Below are 20,244 nucleotides of genomic sequence, written 5' to 3' on the forward strand. Positions count from 1 at the left end.
CATTCTGAAAAATTAGAGAAAGGGAAAAGAAGCTGTAATGAGTGCAAAATTTCGAGCTTTTACTACTGATAATCCCTGAGCATTGCTGGAAAATACAAAGAGAAGGCGTGCATAAAACAGAGAAGTAATTTGAAATTGATGGCTTTCTAAACAACACATTCTCCATTCAAAAAGAATAAAAAACAACAAATACTTCTATCCTAAACTACTGCAACACAAGGGGAAAATAATGGAGAGATTATGTTACTGATTCAGGTACAATGGCACCGCAAGGGAATTGATACACCTGCTGGTTTTCTCTTCTCTCTAACAATGGCTTCCTTAATCATGGGCAATTTTTGGTGGACCTTTTTCCATATATGATTCACTGCACCATCAGGAGGAACTGGTCCAACACTGCCAGGATGGCCATTATCATACACAAAAATTGGCTGAACCTTGGCCATTTTTTGGCGAAATTCATTCCTCTGCTTTTCAGAAATTCTTTTAAGATGATCCACAAGCCAACTTGGTTTTAAGGCATCATCAACTGCCACAAAAACTGAGAACTCTGAGTAATCCACCATCCCCTCAAATGGGAGTTCAATGTTGTCACTGACAATAACAGGTATACAGAGACTTTGGATGGCATCAAACAGTCGACAAGAAGTGGGGGTGTCTCCAGATGGATGCAAACAGAATTCTGATGTTCTCATCCCTCTAATTGATTGCTCTCTCCCGCTGGCATTGGGGAAGCCTTCTTCCATAATAACCCCAGGCTCATTAAACAACAAGTCCCACAATTTTTCTCGAACAATACCTCCCTGTTGATAGAGAAAAGATCAAACTGTGGATTGAATAATAACTGAGATGAAAGCTATTCCCCTATAAGGTCTACTTCTGGTCTTAGAAACAAAGCTCCTTTTGTCAATTAGTAACACCAAGTCATAATTATGCCAAAGCATAAAAAGATAAGAGTAAAACATAAAAATAATGAAGTTCATACTAAATTAGGGAGTTAAATCAGCTATAATTGAAATAGCAGCAGCAATTAATAAACCGTGACTCGAAATGCCGTTAGGACTAATCTAGGTTTCCAACTATATCAGATTATGGAACTTGAACAGGATATAAAACCCTGCTGTTAACATCCAAAAGGATCTAGGAAATAGATACTGACCCGGTGCCTATGTTTGGCTCCTTTAAAATAAAGAAGTGTATGGCGTTTTTTGTTCTCTGATAAGTCCAATCTCGGAAGCAAATGGGTGTATGGAACAATTACATCTTTCAGCAATGAAACTTGAGTGTGTTGTATCCTATCTGATGAGTTACCATTGGATGATTTCGAGTCAAGCCTATACCATCCACCAAAATCCACAACCAGGAGAATTGCTGGCGCTATCTCAGATCTTACATGCCACATTGCAACAGGGTCTGCCAAAGAATGCTTCAAGTTTTAAGATAACCTGACAATCCAGAGACTAAATCATAAGCTGATAAAGTATGCAGAGAGCAAATTTCTTGCTTCATCAGCAGGTGAAATAAAAGCATCACTGTATGAAACTGTTTGCAAATAAATTCATACAGAACAGCAAAGGTCCAAAAATACCATCAGATAAAAAAAAAAAAAAAAAACAAAATATGAGGTTAAATTTTGTAAAGCAAAACATTTGATATTGCAGCCACTTCTCCAGATGTAATTGCCAAATCTCCAAATAAACAAGCTCAGTTTATTTATAACTCTAATCATATAAAAGATAAGAACAAACAATAAAGAGAAACCAGAAACAAAATTATATAACACCAAAGACACTTTGAATTATGAAAGCCCATCAGATCATTTGATCGTTTTAATTGACAATAGCACTCACCAAGGGATCCTTCCAAGCTCACTGTTAAGTGCAGATATGAATCACATCCAAAACTAAACACCAAGCTAACTAAATTATGGACAACAAACATAATAAAGAAGCAGGCAAAATTAGTTTAAATACATTGATTACAATACCCATAGCCACAACTGTCAAATATCTAAAAGCTTAAATACATTTAGTTGCAACCTTCAACTAGATAAGCAGCAGAGATCCGATTGAGAAAAAAAATCCACAGCTGATCAAATCAAAGCTAAAAATAATCCAAGAAAGGAAACCCATTTTAACAAATCGACGAAAAAATTACCAGTGAGAACAAAAACATGATCTCTACCACCCGACCGCTTCCAGGCTTCAGAACTCTTCACGAACTCAATCACATCCTTCTGCCTTTTATAATCCTCATTCCCATCCTTCTTCCTAAACGTACCCTTCCCTCTCCCAAGCTCCATTTCCGCACTCAATGTCGCGAAAAATGGTACAAAAACCACATCCGCCTGATTAACATCAAGTACCCTTTTCGCAAAAGATTGAGTCCTTAAATTCTCCGGCGTCATCAGGTCGCCCGTGATCCAATACTCGGCACTGTACTGCTTGATCAATGGGTTCTCAGGATAAGGTGGAAATTTAGAGCTTTTGCGCTTCTGAATCAGGGGGTGATCTGGGTCGGAGCTAATGCGGGAGTCGGGTACAGAGGAGGACCAGTACTGGTCTAGGAGGCCATAGTTGAGGGATCTAGGGAGGTCTGCTAAATAGACTTTGAGGGTATTTGATGAGGCTTGGATGGTGCTTTGAGGATTTTGAAAAGAGGGACTTGTGTCGGAGAATAGCAAGAAAAGAGAGAGGGACAGAACGGAAACGAGAATAAAGATGAGAAAAAGAGAAGGAATTGAGCATGAAGGCGTGGTTTTTCTAGTGGCGGTGGAGACGGTGACGGCGGCGGTCATCGGTGGAGGCATTTCCGGCCTGAATGGCTTATGCTTCTGATTTGCTCAACTGGCTTTGAAGTGATTTATTCAACTATGTCTTAGTGGAAGCTACGTCGTTTAGAAATTTGCAAGATGATACGGCGCCGTAGTTTTATATATACATATATATATATATATATTCGGATTAGTAACGGAACCCGCATTTAAATAGTTTTATAGTTAATATACATTTAATATGAAAGTAAGTTTTTGAACCATTAAATTAAATATTTATATTTAAAATATATAATTAATAAAAATATGGTATTTCCATTTTATAATTTTTATTTAATTTTATTTTTCATATATATTAATAAAAACATATTTTTTTAATTTTTTATTTTTTTTGGGGGGAACAATGACAGGAAGCACTGTTTTGCTAATAGTATACAAATTTCTTAGAAAGTCACAGCCGCTAGAAGTGGGATTTGCAAAAACTGTACAAGCCTGCTACTGTTACAACACAGAGTCTACCCAAAATCAAGCTACATTGATCCGAAAATTGAACTTTGCCATGAAAGATGATTGGGAATGGCAAGAGAAGAAATATGAACAACGTTTCACAGTGGATTTTCCGACAACGGTCACAAATCTTCCAGTTGTTCATCTGGAAAATCGAGTTCAATTCTGCCTGCAACAGAAAAAATCTAGAGAAAACAGCTAGTAAAGCTCTAATACTATCACACTAGTAATTGACACTGCAATTTTTTTAAAGCAGCTAACTCTCCATCCCTAACCCTTCAAAATTCCAATCTCTCACTAGATCCCGTCTTACAGCATGGCTCCGGACCAGTCTTGGTGGTCCTGTCATTTCATGACTTGTATCGGATGGTTGTGGGGTCACTTTGGATGTTGATGCAATGGTCGATCTCGGAGGAGGTAGAGGTAACTTCCTGGTTAAGCAGTTTGCAATGGCGGAACACCTTCCTTCATTGTCAGAACTCGAAACTGAATAGCTTCTAAAAGAGTGCGATGGACTTTCTACGCTATGGCATACAAGACATGCTAGGCTCATATTTGCTCCTCAACTATATTCAGATATCGAGATCTGTTCGGCTGCAAGTTACATGCTAAGATCAAACAAAAGAAAATATCAACATTCTGTTTCAAAATGTGCAGTGTTTCAAAAGGAAATATTTATGAAAATGGTACAAGCACAAGTAAATTGCCATATTCTTGCACGAAAAATGCAAATCACTCCTCAAGAATCAAAGTGCTCTCCTGATTACACCAGTTCCTTTATTGTATGGAACACCTCTTTCTGCCCTCCGCATATATATATACAAAAGAAAAACCGAAAATGATATTAAAAAAGCATTTTGTCCAAGTCTTGGGTTCCTCTCGATATTATTTCAGGTCCCATCCATAGATTCTTTGTAAATGCAAAAAAAGGGACCAGAAAGTTTTGGAGCAGTGAGAGCAGACACGATTGCAAGAATGTGTACTTGTTGCTACAAAAAAGAAGTACGTGCTGTAACGTTTTCTAGTCTATCCTCTATAAATATGTACCAAGGCAAAAGTTTGAGACCAAAGAGTTGCTATATATCTGTCTGCCAAAACAGGGTAAGGTCAAATTCTAATAATTTTTGGCTTCAGTTTGACATCAACAGAGCCTTAGAATATAAAATTCAAGAGGGCTCAAGAATAATTCACCCCACAGCAAGGAAAAATCCAGATATGCTATAGAGTTGTAGAATCTCATTTCGATTCTTCTGTGCCTCGATAGCATTCACCCATTTACATTTTCAATTGTCAAATGAATGATGAAAATGCACACCAAGACAGGAATATCAACTTTTATGCGACAAATATTTCTGGCAGATGGTAAAGCTCAATAATATTCAGTTAGATAATTGGGGAAGAAGCAACAAATATTTCTATACAGATGGTAAAGCTCAATAATATTCAGTTACATAATTGGGGAACAAGCACTCAGAACAGGGACAAGTTGGCACAAAAAATGGGATTCATCATTCTTGCATCAAGACAATAAATATTCCCAGTAATCTCTGGAAAACTGGGAAGTTATCCCAATTACTTCTTGAGTTCCGGAGTTAGAGACAGCTACTGACGTAACTGATCTCTGTAGTAGATGTTGCATACTTCAGCAGCTAATCAAAATTATTAATGAAGTAGTCCTCACTCTCAATTCAAATGATTGTTCAATGAATCAAGGTTCATCGATCTACCCAAGTTGAACTTTCCATCTGTCCATGCAATAAACTCACACCATTCTGTTACGTCTACCATATGGCAGCAGAAGGAATCTCTTCAGAACTTGGAAACAAAGAACTACAGTAATACTGCCATAAATTCACATCAACTTCATATTCAAATCCTAGTTTCATTCAACTCCATGGATCATCGTTCATCTTTAAATTCAACTATCTCTTATGCTTCATTTCAGAATCAACATTATTGAACATTCTCATCAAATTGAAGTCTATGGATGGATGATTATTTTATTGAAAGCTATCACACGTATCTAGTATTTTCTTTTCCCTAGTTGAGAACTTTGAAAATGTATTCTCTTAATCCATTATCCATTAGCACATAATCCTTCTTTGTGATTGTAATATATAAAGTCTAATGAAACTAAAATCAAACAGGACTTCAAAGTGATACATTCTCTACATCTTGATCTTTCAAATAGATTTCCATAGCCAGAAGGATATTTACATAAGCAGAGCATGGAAAACCATTTCGAGTGGTCTTTCAAGAAAGTACAAGGAAACCAACCAATTGACACGAGAAATGCCCTAGTTTGGCACAGACCAAAAACAATTCAAACTACCATGATAATTATCAGTTCAAAAGCTAACCTCCTTGATTTACTGATAAATTACACTATACTGAATATGACCAAAATTTCCATGGGAAATATGATTCATCACGCTTGAGGTTCGACAAGTTTACAGCTTTGGCAAACTTGGAGGCGACATGAAAACCGAAGAGTACATGACATATAATCTTTATGGTGAGGGAAAAAACCACCATTCATAAAAATAAAATAAAGTAATAAAAACTGAAAATTACATTCGTTCTTGAAGAATAGACCAGAAATTATTTTCCGGTAACATAAGCAGGCTCAGATGTCTAAATCACATTCCTTTGGAGCCAAAGGATTTCTCCTACATTTTACAATTTATCTAGGTTTTCAAATGACTACTGCCCACATTTGAGATATCAATGGTTCAGCAATCAGCAGAACCAGACAAGAAAACAGTAACAGACATAACACAATGCGATCTTATAAACCCATTAACCCAAGTCCCAATTCAAGACTGTCCAGAAACTGCTAAACTCTAAAGACCCAAGCAAAATTAAGATATTGTGTTGAAATCTTTAATAAAAAACAAGAGAACCCATTAACAAATCACAACCAATTCAATTCCCGTTTTGGGGAAATTGAAAGAAATTGATTCCACCAGTCAAACAAAACTGGAGAATTCAAAAAGTTGATCACTTGTGATTGTGAAAAGCCCAAAACAGCAACCCAAACAGATACACACAGATAACAAACAAAGACGAGATCTAACAAGACGATTATATAACTATGGAACAGACAGAAATATGATTGAGATTCAAGAAACAAACCTTAAATGCTGTGAACTTGGTAATGCCAGTTACTATTTTGAGAATCCTAGGAGTTCACATAGGAGAGGATCCGTGAGAGAGTAGATTCAGTTGTTGTATTTATATATCTGAGTGAAGACGAGGAAGGGATCAGATTCTGTGTAAGCACAAAAGAGGAGCGTCAAGTACACGAGCTGAGCTGCGCGTATAGATGGGTCCCACAAGGATTACCAATCATGTATTTTTAAAAGAATTAAACATTTGATATTATGATATTATGCTAGATCCATCTATTTTTAAAAATTTTTAAAAAAAAGAAAAAAAGAAAAAGTGTATATTTGATATTATGATAGAAAGTGAGAATTTTTTTTAAAAAAAAATTAATTTAATATTATTGTAAAAAACATTTTAAAATAATTTATTTTGTTATTTTAATATTTTTAATCAAACTATGCTAATTATAATTTTAAATTAAACATTTTTAATTTTTTAATTATCATATTTAAAAAGAGTATTCTCAAACCGCTGTTGTACAAATAATACCAAACGGATTTTAAAATTATATTAAATTTAAATTATTTTATTAAAATAATTTTATTTTTTAATTTTGTGAAATTTAATCCATATTTCTTTTATTAGTGCCAACGAATATATATTTTAGTAATATAATATTACGAATAATTTTTTTTAAAAAAAAATATTATGTACTGCATTTTATAAATTTTATTAAGATTTTCGTATATAAATTTAATATTTTCTATATATAAATATTGAATCTTGCAAAGAACATAAGAAATTTTGATTTTAATTTAATTTTTCTTTTAAATAGAATTGAAAATTAGAGGAATATAAAATTTAATATTTTTTAAATTTATTCAGATACATTTACTATAAGTATGTGAGTGCAATTTTAATTTAATTTAAATTCACATTTTTAATTAATTTAATTAATTCACTTAATTAAATATAAGACATTTTAATTTTAATTTAATTAAATTTAATTTTTTAATTAATTCAATTCTTTCACTTAAATTAATATTAAAATAATTTATTAAATCACACATAGCGGAGATAAATATATTTTCATTATAGTTCAATTTGAATCTCACATTCTTAATTAATTAAATTAATTTGCTACTAAATTTAAATTAATTAAATTAAATATATCATAATATTTAAGTTACTCTAAATTAGGCATTTTATATTAATAAATCTAATTTAATTCCTTGTTAAAAAAAAACCCATACATTCCTTCCATCTCACTATTTTTGTCCACCATATTTTTTGATAAAAATTAAAAAATAATAATTATTTTAGTTAATACTTTTTTCTATTATTAACTTTCTAATTATTACACATATTTTTAATATAAAATAAGAAAAATTAAATTTTGTTGAAATAATAACTTATGATTTGAATTAAATACTAAAAAAATAGTTTAAATTTTATTTAGAAGAAATAAACAGCTAATGAGAGATTTTATTAAAAATAATATAAATTTAAATAGATTTATTGGATACATGTGATATTAAAAAAATAAATATCCTATATTTTTATAAAGAAAATGAATTGCAACAAGTATAGAATTAAAATTAAATAATTTGATAATTTTATCGATAAATTTTATTATTTTTTTATATATAATTCGTACATATTAGTTGAATATTTTTATACTATGATTATTTTGTACTGTCTAAGATTATTTTTTATTTTATTTGATAATAATTTTGAAGATAATATTAATTAAAATATTAATATTTGAAAGTTAAAATAATAAATTATGAAAAAATTATTTTTTATAACGGTTGAGTAATTACTTGTCTTTAATTACATTATTATATTATATTAAATATAATTTTTATCTTCAAAATTAATCAAATGTAAATCTATTGTCATGACCCATCAATAAATTAAAGTTTTTAATTAATCCTCATTAATTACTCTTGGAGAGTGCTAATCTGATTCTCATACATCCACGTTAGCCTAGAAGGAGCCTCATATAAGAGACATTAAAACGACCACGGATTTATTTTTATAAGAGTCAATTGAGTACTGATCTAATATAATATTATTTTTAATAATAAATTTTAATTTATTTATATTAAAATTATTTTCGTGACCCATAAATCTCAAATTCCAACCTAATAGGAAGGAATTATATAAAAAGAAAAAGTGATGCAGAATTTATTGGTTGGATATAGAAAGTTGTATTAATTAAGGAGAACGGTGATCAGGAGCGATGCACGTAGCACGTAATACAACCTCTCTTCCCATCTCATTTCATTTATTTCATTCATCCGTCTATTATGCCTTTCCTTTTCAATTCATTTTTCTTTAGAATCGTGGAAGAAGGTTTTGTCTCTTATCACCGAAAATTGAATAACATCATTAAGGACTAAGCTTGCAATTTTTTTTTAAAATGAAAATCGAAAAGTATAGAATTTAAGATTTTTAAAATTTATTTAAATGTATTTACTATGAAATTTAATGATTTGAGATCCAGGGTTTTGACCGGGGTTTGTAAGTTTGGTTCGAGGGCTCCTCTCCTTTTATTTTTTTTCTTGGTCTGTTGATGTGTAATGGCATCACTGCTATTGGACCACCTGTCTCTGTCATATAAATACGGTCGTACGAAAATATCAGATATCTGCTTCATACTTAACGATTATTTAATTCTCTCTTCTAACACGCGGGTTAACCGAGTAGTTCGGGGCTAGGTCAGTGATCCTCACTTTGTTAAGCTTTCAGGCCGAGTTCGGAAAGAGAAGGCTAGATCCTGAGAAAAGTCCGACCTCAAGAACGAATGGGCTGGGTCTTCTCATTCGCGGGATTTCGCGGATCCTGGACCGGTCTTGTCACTATGGGCTCGGCCTCTTATTAGGGTAGTGAAATTCAGCGGTCATTAAAATTAAATCTATGAATTATATTTATCAAATATTTATTTTATTTATGAGTATCGAACGCTTAATTTTATTTAAAATAAAAGGGTGTCAAATTATTAATTAATATTAATTTTTTTAAAATTCAGCTACATAAAAATTAAATATAGAAAAAACATAGAGAGATAATTTATAAAATTAAGCTGAATGAATCACAAGTAAAACTGAAAAGTTTTTGTTTTGAAAATCTTGCTTTCATACTTTTTAAGCATGAAACATGATAGCTTATGTAGCTTGAGTTTCAACTAAGTAGTTAGTCAAAATTATATATTTTTTCTTCCTATCTTTTGTCTTCAATATGTTCGATAAAATGACTCAATAAATTTTTTATAATAATTTTAAATTATACAGCGTTAAGATAATAATTTTATATTTAATTTTGCAGTTCTTTCCTGCAGTTAAATTAAAAAGTAAGCTGTATAATTATATATCTATAATATTAATTAAAGAATTTTAATTTATTGACAATACAATAAATGAGTTTTATCTAAAAAATTTTTTGAAAGGATAATTCCTCTAGTATCAAAAAAGGAAGAAAAGAAAATTAATGCTTATTGATTGCTGGAAAGTGCAGATGTGATTCTTAGGGGAGAGCATATATCGGTTTGAATCGAAAAATCGATTTGAATTGATCAATTTTGGTTTAATGGTTCGGTTAATTGGAAGGTTCGGTTCGGTTAGTACTTTTTAATTTATTCGATTTTCAGTTCGGTTCGGTTTAAACGTGTTAAATAATCGAAAAATCGAAAAATCGATTTTATACATAGAAATACTGATTTTATATATATTTTTAAATTTTATATGAATTTTTATAGATTTTTTAAGTATTATTATTATTATGTATTCAAATAATATTTATTGATAAATTTATATGAAATATTTATTAAATTATTTTATTGAAATTAAAAGCAGAAAATTAAAAAAAGTTATAGATTTCGATTTGAATCGAATCAAACCGAACCGAACCGATTTTTATCGATTCGATTCGTTTCGATTATATTTTTATAATCGATTTTTAATATTTTTATAATTCAATTTTCAATTTTTTCAGTTCGATTCAATTCGAAATCGAACCGACCGATTGCACAGTCCTAACTCTCGTCCATCCACGTAAGTATAAAAAGAGAAGTTTTTCATTTTGACCTTTTTAACCTTTTTATAGGTTAACTAGTATTGGATAAATTATTTTTTTTATATATGTATATAAATAATTCAATAAATTGATTTATCTAAAATTATCTGTTCTTTTAAAAAAATTAAAAAATATATTTTTTAATAAAAAACTATGTAAACTAAGGCATAACTAAATGTAAATTGAATTAATTAGAAATTTAGTTAAATTTTAAGGAGAAATTGAATTTTATGCTAATAATAAAATGAGAAAATAATTTTGAGGTTAGTGGGAAAATATCTAGGGTGAGAAAAATAATTAAAATAGATATTTTTGTTGGATATGGAAATAATAATAATAATAATTATTATTATTGTTTGAAAGTTGGATAATAGAAATTATTAATTATGAGAAGAGTTGGTCAAAGCAATAATAATCCTCAGTTTATTTGATTTGCGATGAGGCAGCAATACACGTAGCTCAAAATTCCACCTCACTTCCCAGCTCACCTCATTTATTTCATTCATCTGTATACCTTTTTTTTTAAAAAAACAAAAATTTAATATAATATTTATTAATTCTATGCCTTTATGAATTTGAAGTTATACCACTTTTATTCCATAAGGACATACTTTAACTTTTTCACATAAATTTAAAATAGGCAAATTAACTGAAAAAATATTTGTGTTATTTTATATTTTAATTTAAATATTTAAATTTTGAATAAAAATATAAATATTTAACTTTGAATAAATTGATTCAATAAATTTAAGTGTAATTTTAATCAATTTTTTAAAATTAAAATTAAAGATAAGTAATTTAATTTTTAAATTATGCAATTTATATATTTATTAATAATAAATTTTATTTTACAATAATAATTATAAATATTCTATATCAGAAATATTATATAATTTAAAATAATATATATATATATTATAATCGTAAACACCGTTAGATTATCATTATTTTTAAAATTAAATATATCAATTAATTATAATTAAGTATATATTAATATTATTTTTATACATGAAATTAATTTATATTTAAAAATAATAAATATTATATTTTAAAATTTTAATATTTTAAAATAATCAAAATTATACTAAATATAAATATTAGATCAATTCATTTAAAATTTAAATATTTAAATTAAAATATAAAATAATATAGGAGTTCGGCCTTTTTTCAATTAATTATCCTTTAAAATATAGTTAATCCATAACAATAATAAATTTTATACTACATTTATTATGATTTATGATATTCAATTATTTAATTTTTTTATAACTATTAAATTTTACTTTGAGAAAATATTGATACAATTTTCAACTTTGCACTACCCTTAATTTTTTTTTTTATAAAAATATTATATATTATTTTTTTTATAATTATACCTCTTATTTATATTCTCATGAAAAATTAACGTAAAAATCAGTTCAGCATGAAAAAATTTAAATTAACAAACAAAAATCCTAAATAATGTTATTTTATAAACTTTAATAATGTTATAAATACTAAACATTCTGTACACAAATTTTATTAATATCATTTATTTTTTAATATTGTAATTAATTATTGAAAAATAATTTTATTTAAAAAATTATTAAAAAATATTTTTTATATAAATTATTTTTAGTAAAATAACGAGGCTTAATTAGTTAACATTTTAAAAATAATTTATTTTAATCCATTATGAAACGAATGGAATGGAGTATTATTTATAATATGAATTTTTTTCAAAATACTCTATTTAGTTTATAATTTTTATTGATTTTCCTTTTTCAAAAAATTAATAAATAATAGTTATTATCACTAAATAACAATTTTTTTCTATTAGCTTTTTAATTTTATCAATTAAAATATTAAATTTTATTAAAATAATAAAATCATTATTAAACCAGTTTGTGAAAAATATGTGATGTTTTGAGATTTAGAAAAAATACGGTTTCCAATAGTTGAGTAAGTTTGATCCAAGACGAGGATATTACTTTCCTTTTATTCCCCCCTCCTTGCTTGCTAGTGACGCCTAATGACTTTTCTGCTACAATGATCCCTGTCTCTGTCGGGCAGGTCTGTATGTATAGTAGTGTTAGCCCTCTTATCTATGTCAGGCGGCCATTTAATTTTCTCCAGTGCACATACGGATAGGGCTGCAAAAGGACTGGGCCTACTGTTCCTCTTCATGTTCCATCTCTGGACTAGCTTCTTTCTTACCGGGCTTGGGATCGTGGTCGATCCGGCCCGCCATGCGTTCCAGGCCCAAGCCTGAGTTGCTGAGCAGGCCTGCCTAGAGGTTGTCCCAAACTCCAGGCCTGTTCTGCTTTCGCAGGCCCTGACTCAGCCCAAGGGGGAATGAGGCCCGACGGTTATCAATTGTCCCTTTACCTCCTCAGCAGTTATTACATGATTGATGAGAGGGTAAACCCCGAGAACCCATTATGACCGCGCGGCCCGAGAACGACTCCTATCAAAGCGTCTCTTCTTCACTTTACCGTTTTTGAAATTCAAAAACCTCAGATTTTACGGAACCCTTCTTCTCTGTTTGCTCTCTATGCACTTCGTTTTCTCCTGTTCTCCTGCGAAATCATCTTCAAGATACATACTTTGTTCTGCCATGGAAGGCCCTAAACTTCCCAATGTACTGAACCTAGAGTCTAGTGTCACCACTTCTTCCCTCGCTTCTCTCTTTTCTCGAGAGTATTTGGATACTCCTCTATTCCGAATTAGGGCACCTCATCGTAATGAGAGGATCGTTCTTCCCGATCCTCCTCCCTCTGGCCTCATTGATCCTTAGAGGGACCGCAGTCTAGTTTTCTTCATTAAGCAGCGTGAGTTTGGATTAACTTTTCCCTTCTCTCCATTCTCCATTCTCTTCATTAAGCAGCGTGAGTTCCCGAGTTAGAGACAGCTACTGACGTAACTGATCTCTGTAGTAGATGTTACATACTTCAGCAGCTAATCAAAATTATTAATGAAGTAGTCCTCTCTCTCAATTCAAATGACTGTTCAATGAATCAAGGTTCATCGATCTACCCAAGTTGAACTTTCCATCTGTCCACTCAATAAACTCACACCATTCTGTTACGTCTACCATATGGCAGCAGATGGAATCTGTTCAGAACTTGGAAACAGAGAACTACAGTAATACTGCCATAAATTCACATCAACTTCATATATTCAAATCCTAGTTTGAGTCAACTCCATGGATCATCGCTCATCTTTAAATTCAAATTTCTCTTATGCTTCATTTCAGAATCAACATTATTGAACATTCTCATCAAATTGAACACTATGGATGGTTGATTATTTTATTGAAAGCTATCACACGTATCTAGTATTTTCTTTTCCCTAGTTGAGAACTTTGAAAATGTATTCTCTTAACCCATTATCCATTAGCACATAATCCTTCTTTGTGATTGTAATATATAAAGTCTAATGAAAATAAAATCAAACAGGACTTCAAAGTGATACATTCTCTACATCTTGATCTTTCAAATAGATTTCCATAGCCAGAAGGATATTTACATAAGCAGAGCATGGAAAACCATTTCGAGTGGTCTTTCAAGAAAGTACAAGGAAACCAACCAATTGACACGAGAAATGCCCTAGTTTGGCACAGACCAAAAACAATTCAAACTACCATGATAATTATCAGTTCAAAAGCTAACCTCCTTGATTTACTGATAAATTACACTATACTGAATATGACCAAAATTTCCATGGGAAATATGATTCATCACGCTTGAGGTTCGACAAGTTTACAGCTTTCGCAAACTTGGAGGCGACATGAAAACCGAAGAGTACATGACATATAATCTTTATGGTGAGGGAAAAAACCACCATTCATAAAAATAAAATAAAGTAATAAAAACTGAAAATTACATTCGTTCTTGAAGAATAGACCAGAAATTATTTTCCGGTAACATAAGCAGGCTCAGATGTCTAAATCACATTCCTTTGGAGCCAAAGGATTTCTCCTACATTTTACAATTTATCTAGGTTTTCAAATGACTACTGCCCACATTTGAGATATCAATGGTTCAGCAATCAGCAGAACCAGACAAGAAAACAGTAACAGACATCACACAATGCGATCTTATAAACCCATTAACCCAAGTCCCAATTCAAGACTGTCCAGAAACTGCTAAACTCTAAAGACCCAAGCAAAATTAAGATATTGTGTTGAAATCTTTAATAAAAAACAAGAGAACCCATTAACAAATCACAACCAATTCAATTCCCGTTTTGGGGAAATTGAAAGAAATTGATTCCACCAGTCAAACAAAACTGGAGAATTCAAAAAGTTGATCACTTGTGATTGTGAAAAGCCCAAAACAGCAACCCATACAGATACACACAGATAACAAACAAAGACGAGATCTAACAAGACGATTATATAACTATGGAAGAGACAGAAATATGATTGAGATTCAAGAAACAAACCTTAAATGCTGTGAACTTGGTAATGCCAGTTACTATTTTGAGAATCCTAGGAGTTCACATAGGAGAGGATCCGTGAGAGAGTAGATTCAGTTGTTGTATTTATATACCTGAGTGAAGACGAGGAAGGGATCAGATTCTGTGTAAGCACAAAAGAGGAGCGTCAAGTACACGAGCTGAGCTGCGCGTATAGATGGGTCCCACAAGGATTACCAATCATGTATTTTTAAAAGAATTAAACATTTGATATTATGATATTATGCTAGATCCATCTATTTTTAAAAATTAAAAAAAAAAAAAGAAAAAGTGTATATTTGATATTATGATAGAAAGTGAGAATTTTTTTTATAAAAAAATTAATTTAATATTATTGTAAAAAACATTTTAAAATAATTTATTTTGTTATTTTAATATTTTTAATCAAATTATGCTAATTATAATTTTAAATTAAACATTTTTAATTTTTTAATTATCATATTTAAAAAGAGTATTCTCAAACCGCTGTTGTACAAATAATACCAAACGGATTTTAAAATTATATTAAATTTAAATTATTTTATTAAAATAATTTTATTTTTTAATTTTGTGAAATTTAATCCATATTTCTTTTATTAGTGCCAACGAATATATATTTTAGTAAGATAATATTACGAATAATTTTTTTTAAAAAAAATTATGTACTGCATTTTATAAATTTTATTAAGATTTTCGTATATAAATTTAATATTTTCTATATATAAATATTGAATCTTGCAAAGAACATAAGAAATTTTGATTTTAATTTAATTTTTCTTTTAAATAGAATTGAAAATTAGAGGAATATAAAATTTAATATTTTTCAAATTTATTCAGATACATTTACTATAAGTATGTGAGTGCAATCTTAATTCAATTTAAATTCACATTTTTAATTAATTTAATTAATTCACTTAATTAAATATAAGACATTTTAATTTTAATTTAATTAAATTTAAATTTTTAATTAATTCAATTCTTTCACTTAAATTAATATTAAAATAATTTATTAAATCACACATAGCGGAGATAAATATATTTTCATTATAATTCAATTGAATCTCACATTCTGAATTAATTCAATTAATTTGCTACTAAATTTAAATTAGTTAAATTAAATATATCATAATATTTAAGTTACTCTAAATTAGGCATTTTATATTAATAAATCTAATTTAATTCCTTGTTAAAAAAAAACCCATACATTCCTTCCATCTCACTATTTTTGTCCACCATATTTTTTGATAAAAATTAAAAAATAATAATTATTTTAGTTAATACTTTTTTCTATTATTAACTTTCTAATTATTACACATATTTTTAATATAAAATAAGAAAAATTAAATTTTGTTGAAATAATAACTTATGATTTGAATTAAATACTAAAAAAATAGTTTAAATTTTATTTAGAAGAAATAAACAGCTAATGAGAGATTTTATTAAAAATAATATAAATTTAAATAGATTTATTGGATACATGTGATATTAAAAAAATAAATATAGAATTAAAATTAAATAATTTGATAATTTTATCGATAAATTTTATTATTTTTTTATATATAATTCGTACATATTAGTTGAATATTTTTATACTATGATTATTTTGTACTGTCTAAGATTATTTTTTATTTTATTTGATAATAATTTTGAAGATAATATTAATTAAAATATTAATATTTGAAAGTTAAAATAATAAATTATGAAAAAATTATTTTTTATAACGGTTGAGTAATTACTTGTCTTTAATTACATTATTATATTATATTAAATATAATTTTTATCTTCAAAATTAATCAAATGTAAATCTATTGTCATGACTCATCAATAAATTAAAGTTTTTAATTAATCCTCATTAATTGCTCTTGGAGAGTGCTAATCTGATTCTCATACATCCACGTTAGCCTAGAAGGAGCCTCATATAAGAGATATTAAAACGACCACGGATTTATTTTTATAAGAGTCAATTGAGTACTGATATAATATAATATTATTTTTAATAATAAATTTTAATTTATTTATATTAAAATTATTTTCGTGACCCATAAATCTCAAATTCCAACCTAATAGGAAGGAATTATATAAAAAGAAAAAGTGATGCAGAATTTATTGGTTGGATATAGAAAGTTGTATTAATTAAGGAGAACGGTGATCAGGAGCGATGCACGTAGCACGTAATACAACCTCTCTTCCCATCTCATTTCATTTATTTCATTCATCCGTCTATTATTCCTTTCCTTTTCAATTCATTTTTCTTTAGAATCGTGGAAGAAGGTTTTGTCTCTTATCACCGAAAATTGAATAACATCCTTAAGGACTAAGCTTGCAATTTTTTTTTAAATGAAAATCGAAAGAATAGAATTTAAAATTTTTAAAATTTATTTAAATGTGTTTACGATGAAATTTGATGATTTGAGATTCAGGGTTTTGACAGGAGTTTGTAAATTTGGTCCGAGGGCTCCTCTCCTTTTATTCTTTTTCTTGGTCTGTTGATGTGTAATGGCCTCACTGCTATTGGACCACCTATCTCTGCCATACAAATACGGTCGTACGAAGATATCAGATATCTGCTTCATGCTTAACGATTATTTAATTCTCTCTTCTAACACGCGGGTTAACCGAGTAGTTCGGGGCTAAATCAGTGATCCTCACTTTGTTAAGCTTTCAGGCCGAGTTCGGAAAGAGAAGGCTGGATCCTGAGAAAAGTCCGACCTCAAGAACGAATGGGCTGGGTCTTCTCATTCGCGGGATTTCGCGGATCCTGGGCCGGTCTTGTCACTATGGGCTCGGCCTCTTATTAGGGTAGTGAAATTCAGCGGTCATTAAAATTAAATCTATGAATTATATTTATCAAATATTTATTTTATTTATGAGTATCGAACGCTTAATTTTATTTAAAATAAAAGGGTGTCAAATTATTAATTAATATTAATTTTTTTTAAATTCAGCTATATAAAAATTAAATATAGAAAAAACATAGAGAGATAATTTATAAAATTAAGCTGAATGAATCACAAGTAAAACTGACAAGTTTTTGTTTTGAAAATCTTGCTTTCATACTTTTTAAGCATGAAACATGATAGCTTATGTAGCTTGAGTTTCAACTAAGTAGTTAGTCAAAATTATATATTTTTTCTTCCTATCTTTTGTCTTCAATATGTTCGATAAAATGACTCAATAAATTTTTTATAATAATTTTAAATTATACAGCGTTAAGATAATAATTTTATATTTAATTTTGCAGTTCTTTCCTGCAGTTAAATTAAAAAGTAAGCTGTATAATTATATATCTATAATATTAATTAAAGAATTTTAATTTATTGACAATACAATAAATGAGTTTTATCTAAAAAATTTTTTGAAAGGATAATTCCTCTAGTATCAAAAAAGGAAGAAAAGAAAATTAATGCTTATTGATTGCTGGAAAGTGCAGATGTGATTCTTAGGGGAGAGCATAAATCGGTTTGAATCGAAAAATCGATTTGAACTTATCAATTTTGGTTTAATGGTTCGGTTAATTGGAAGATTCGGTTCGGTTAGTACTTTTTAATTTATTCGATTTTCAATTCGGTTCGGTTTAAACGTATTAAATAATCAAAAAATCGATTTTATACATAGAAATACTGATTTTATATATATTTTTAAATTTTATATGAATTTTTATAGATTTTTTAAGTATTATTATTATTATGTATTCAAATAATATTTATTAATAAATTTATATGAAATATTTATTAAATTATTTTATTGAAATTAAAAGCAGAAAATTAAAAAAAATTATAAATTTTGATTTGAATCGAACCTAACCGAATCGAACCGATTTTTATCGATTCGATTCGATTATATTTTTATAATCGATTTTTAATATTTTTATAATTTAATTTTTAATTTTTTCAGTTCGATTCAATTCGAAATCGAACCGACCGATTGCACAGTCCTAACTCTCGTCCATCCACGTAAGTATAAAAAGAGAAGTTTTTCATTTTGACCTTTTTAACCTTTTTATAGGTTAACTAGTATTGGATAAATTATTTTTTATATATGTATATAAATAATTCAATAAATTGATTTATCTAAAATTATCTGTTCTTTTAAAAAAATTAAAAAATATATTTTTTAATAAAAAACTATGTAAACTAAGGCATAACTAAATGTAAATTGAATTAATTAGAAATTTAGTTAAATTTTAAGGAGAAATTGAATTTTATGCTAATAATAAAATGAGAAAATAATTTTGAGGGTGGTGGGAAAATATCTAGGGTGAGAGAAAATAATTAAAATAGATATTTTTGTTGGATATGGAAATAATAACAATAATTATTATTATTATTATTTGAAAGTTGGATAATAGAAATTATTAATTATGAGAAGAGTTGGTCAAAGCAATAATAATCCTCAGTTTATTTGATTTGCGATGAGGCAGCAATACACGTAGCTCAAAATTCCACCTCACTTCCCAGCTCACCTCATTTATTTCATTCATCTGTATACCTTAAAAAAAAAAATTAATATAATATTTATTAATTCTTTGCCTTTATAAATTTGAAGTTATACCACTTTTATTCCATAAGGACATACTTTAACTTTTTCACATAAATTTAAAATAGGCAAATTAACTGAAAAAATATTTGTGTTATTTTATATTTTAATTTAAATATTTAAATTTTGAATAAAAATATAAATATTTAAATTTTGAATAAATTAATTCAATAAATTTAAGTGTAATCTTAATCAATTTTTTAAAATTAAAATTAAAGATAAGTAATTTAATTTTTAAATTATGCAATTTATATATTTATTAATAATAAATTTTATTTTACAATAATAATTATAAATATTTTATATCAGAAATATTATATAATTTAAAATAATATATATATATATATTATAATCGTAAACACCGTTAGATTATCATTATTTTTAAAATTAAATATATCAATTAATTATAATTAAGTATATATTAATATTATTTTTATACATGAAATTAATTTATATTTAAAAATAATAAATATTATATTTTAAAATTTTAATTTTTTAAAATAATCAAAATTATACTAAATATAAATATTAGATCAATTCATTTAAAATTTAAATATTTAAATTAAAATATAAACTAATATAGGAGTTCGGCCTTTTTTCAATTAATTGTCCTTTAAAATATAGTTAATCCATAACAATAATAAATTTTATACTACATTTATTATGATTTATGATATTCAATTATTTAATTTTTTTATAACTATTAAATTTTACTTTGAGAAAATATTGATACAATTTTAAACTTTGCACTACCCTTAATTTTTTTTTTTTATAAAAATATTATATATTAATATTTTTTTATAATT

At 28.0% G+C, this 20,244-nt stretch overlaps 2 protein-coding genes across 2 annotated transcripts; both read right to left on the minus strand.

Annotated features, from left to right (window-relative positions):
- Nucleotides 1-38: 38 nt before the first annotated feature.
- LOC110606034 (probable arabinosyltransferase ARAD1) lies at nucleotides 39-2,884 on the minus strand. The gene is made up of 3 exons (XM_021744760.2): nucleotides 2,158-2,884; nucleotides 1,160-1,413; nucleotides 39-803 (listed from the first exon to the last, which is right to left on the minus strand). Exons 1-3 carry the CDS (start codon nucleotides 2,807-2,809, stop codon nucleotides 252-254), a joined length of 1,458 nt encoding a protein of 485 aa, XP_021600452.1. The 5' UTR covers nucleotides 2,810-2,884; the 3' UTR covers nucleotides 39-251.
- A 405-nt stretch (nucleotides 2,885-3,289) lies between these two features.
- On the minus strand, nucleotides 3,290-6,549 carry LOC110605961. Its single transcript, XM_043952849.1, has 2 exons — nucleotides 6,416-6,549; nucleotides 3,290-3,874 (listed from the first exon to the last, which is right to left on the minus strand). Exon 2 carries the CDS (start codon nucleotides 3,831-3,833, stop codon nucleotides 3,537-3,539), a length of 297 nt encoding a protein of 98 aa, XP_043808784.1. The 5' UTR covers nucleotides 3,834-3,874; nucleotides 6,416-6,549; the 3' UTR covers nucleotides 3,290-3,536.
- Between the last annotated feature and the right edge of the window lie 13,695 nt (nucleotides 6,550-20,244).

This window comes from Manihot esculenta, chromosome 18, assembly GCF_001659605.2.
Source record: "Manihot esculenta cultivar AM560-2 chromosome 18, M.esculenta_v8, whole genome shotgun sequence".
Classification (NCBI taxonomy): Eukaryota; Viridiplantae; Streptophyta; class Magnoliopsida; order Malpighiales; family Euphorbiaceae; genus Manihot; species Manihot esculenta.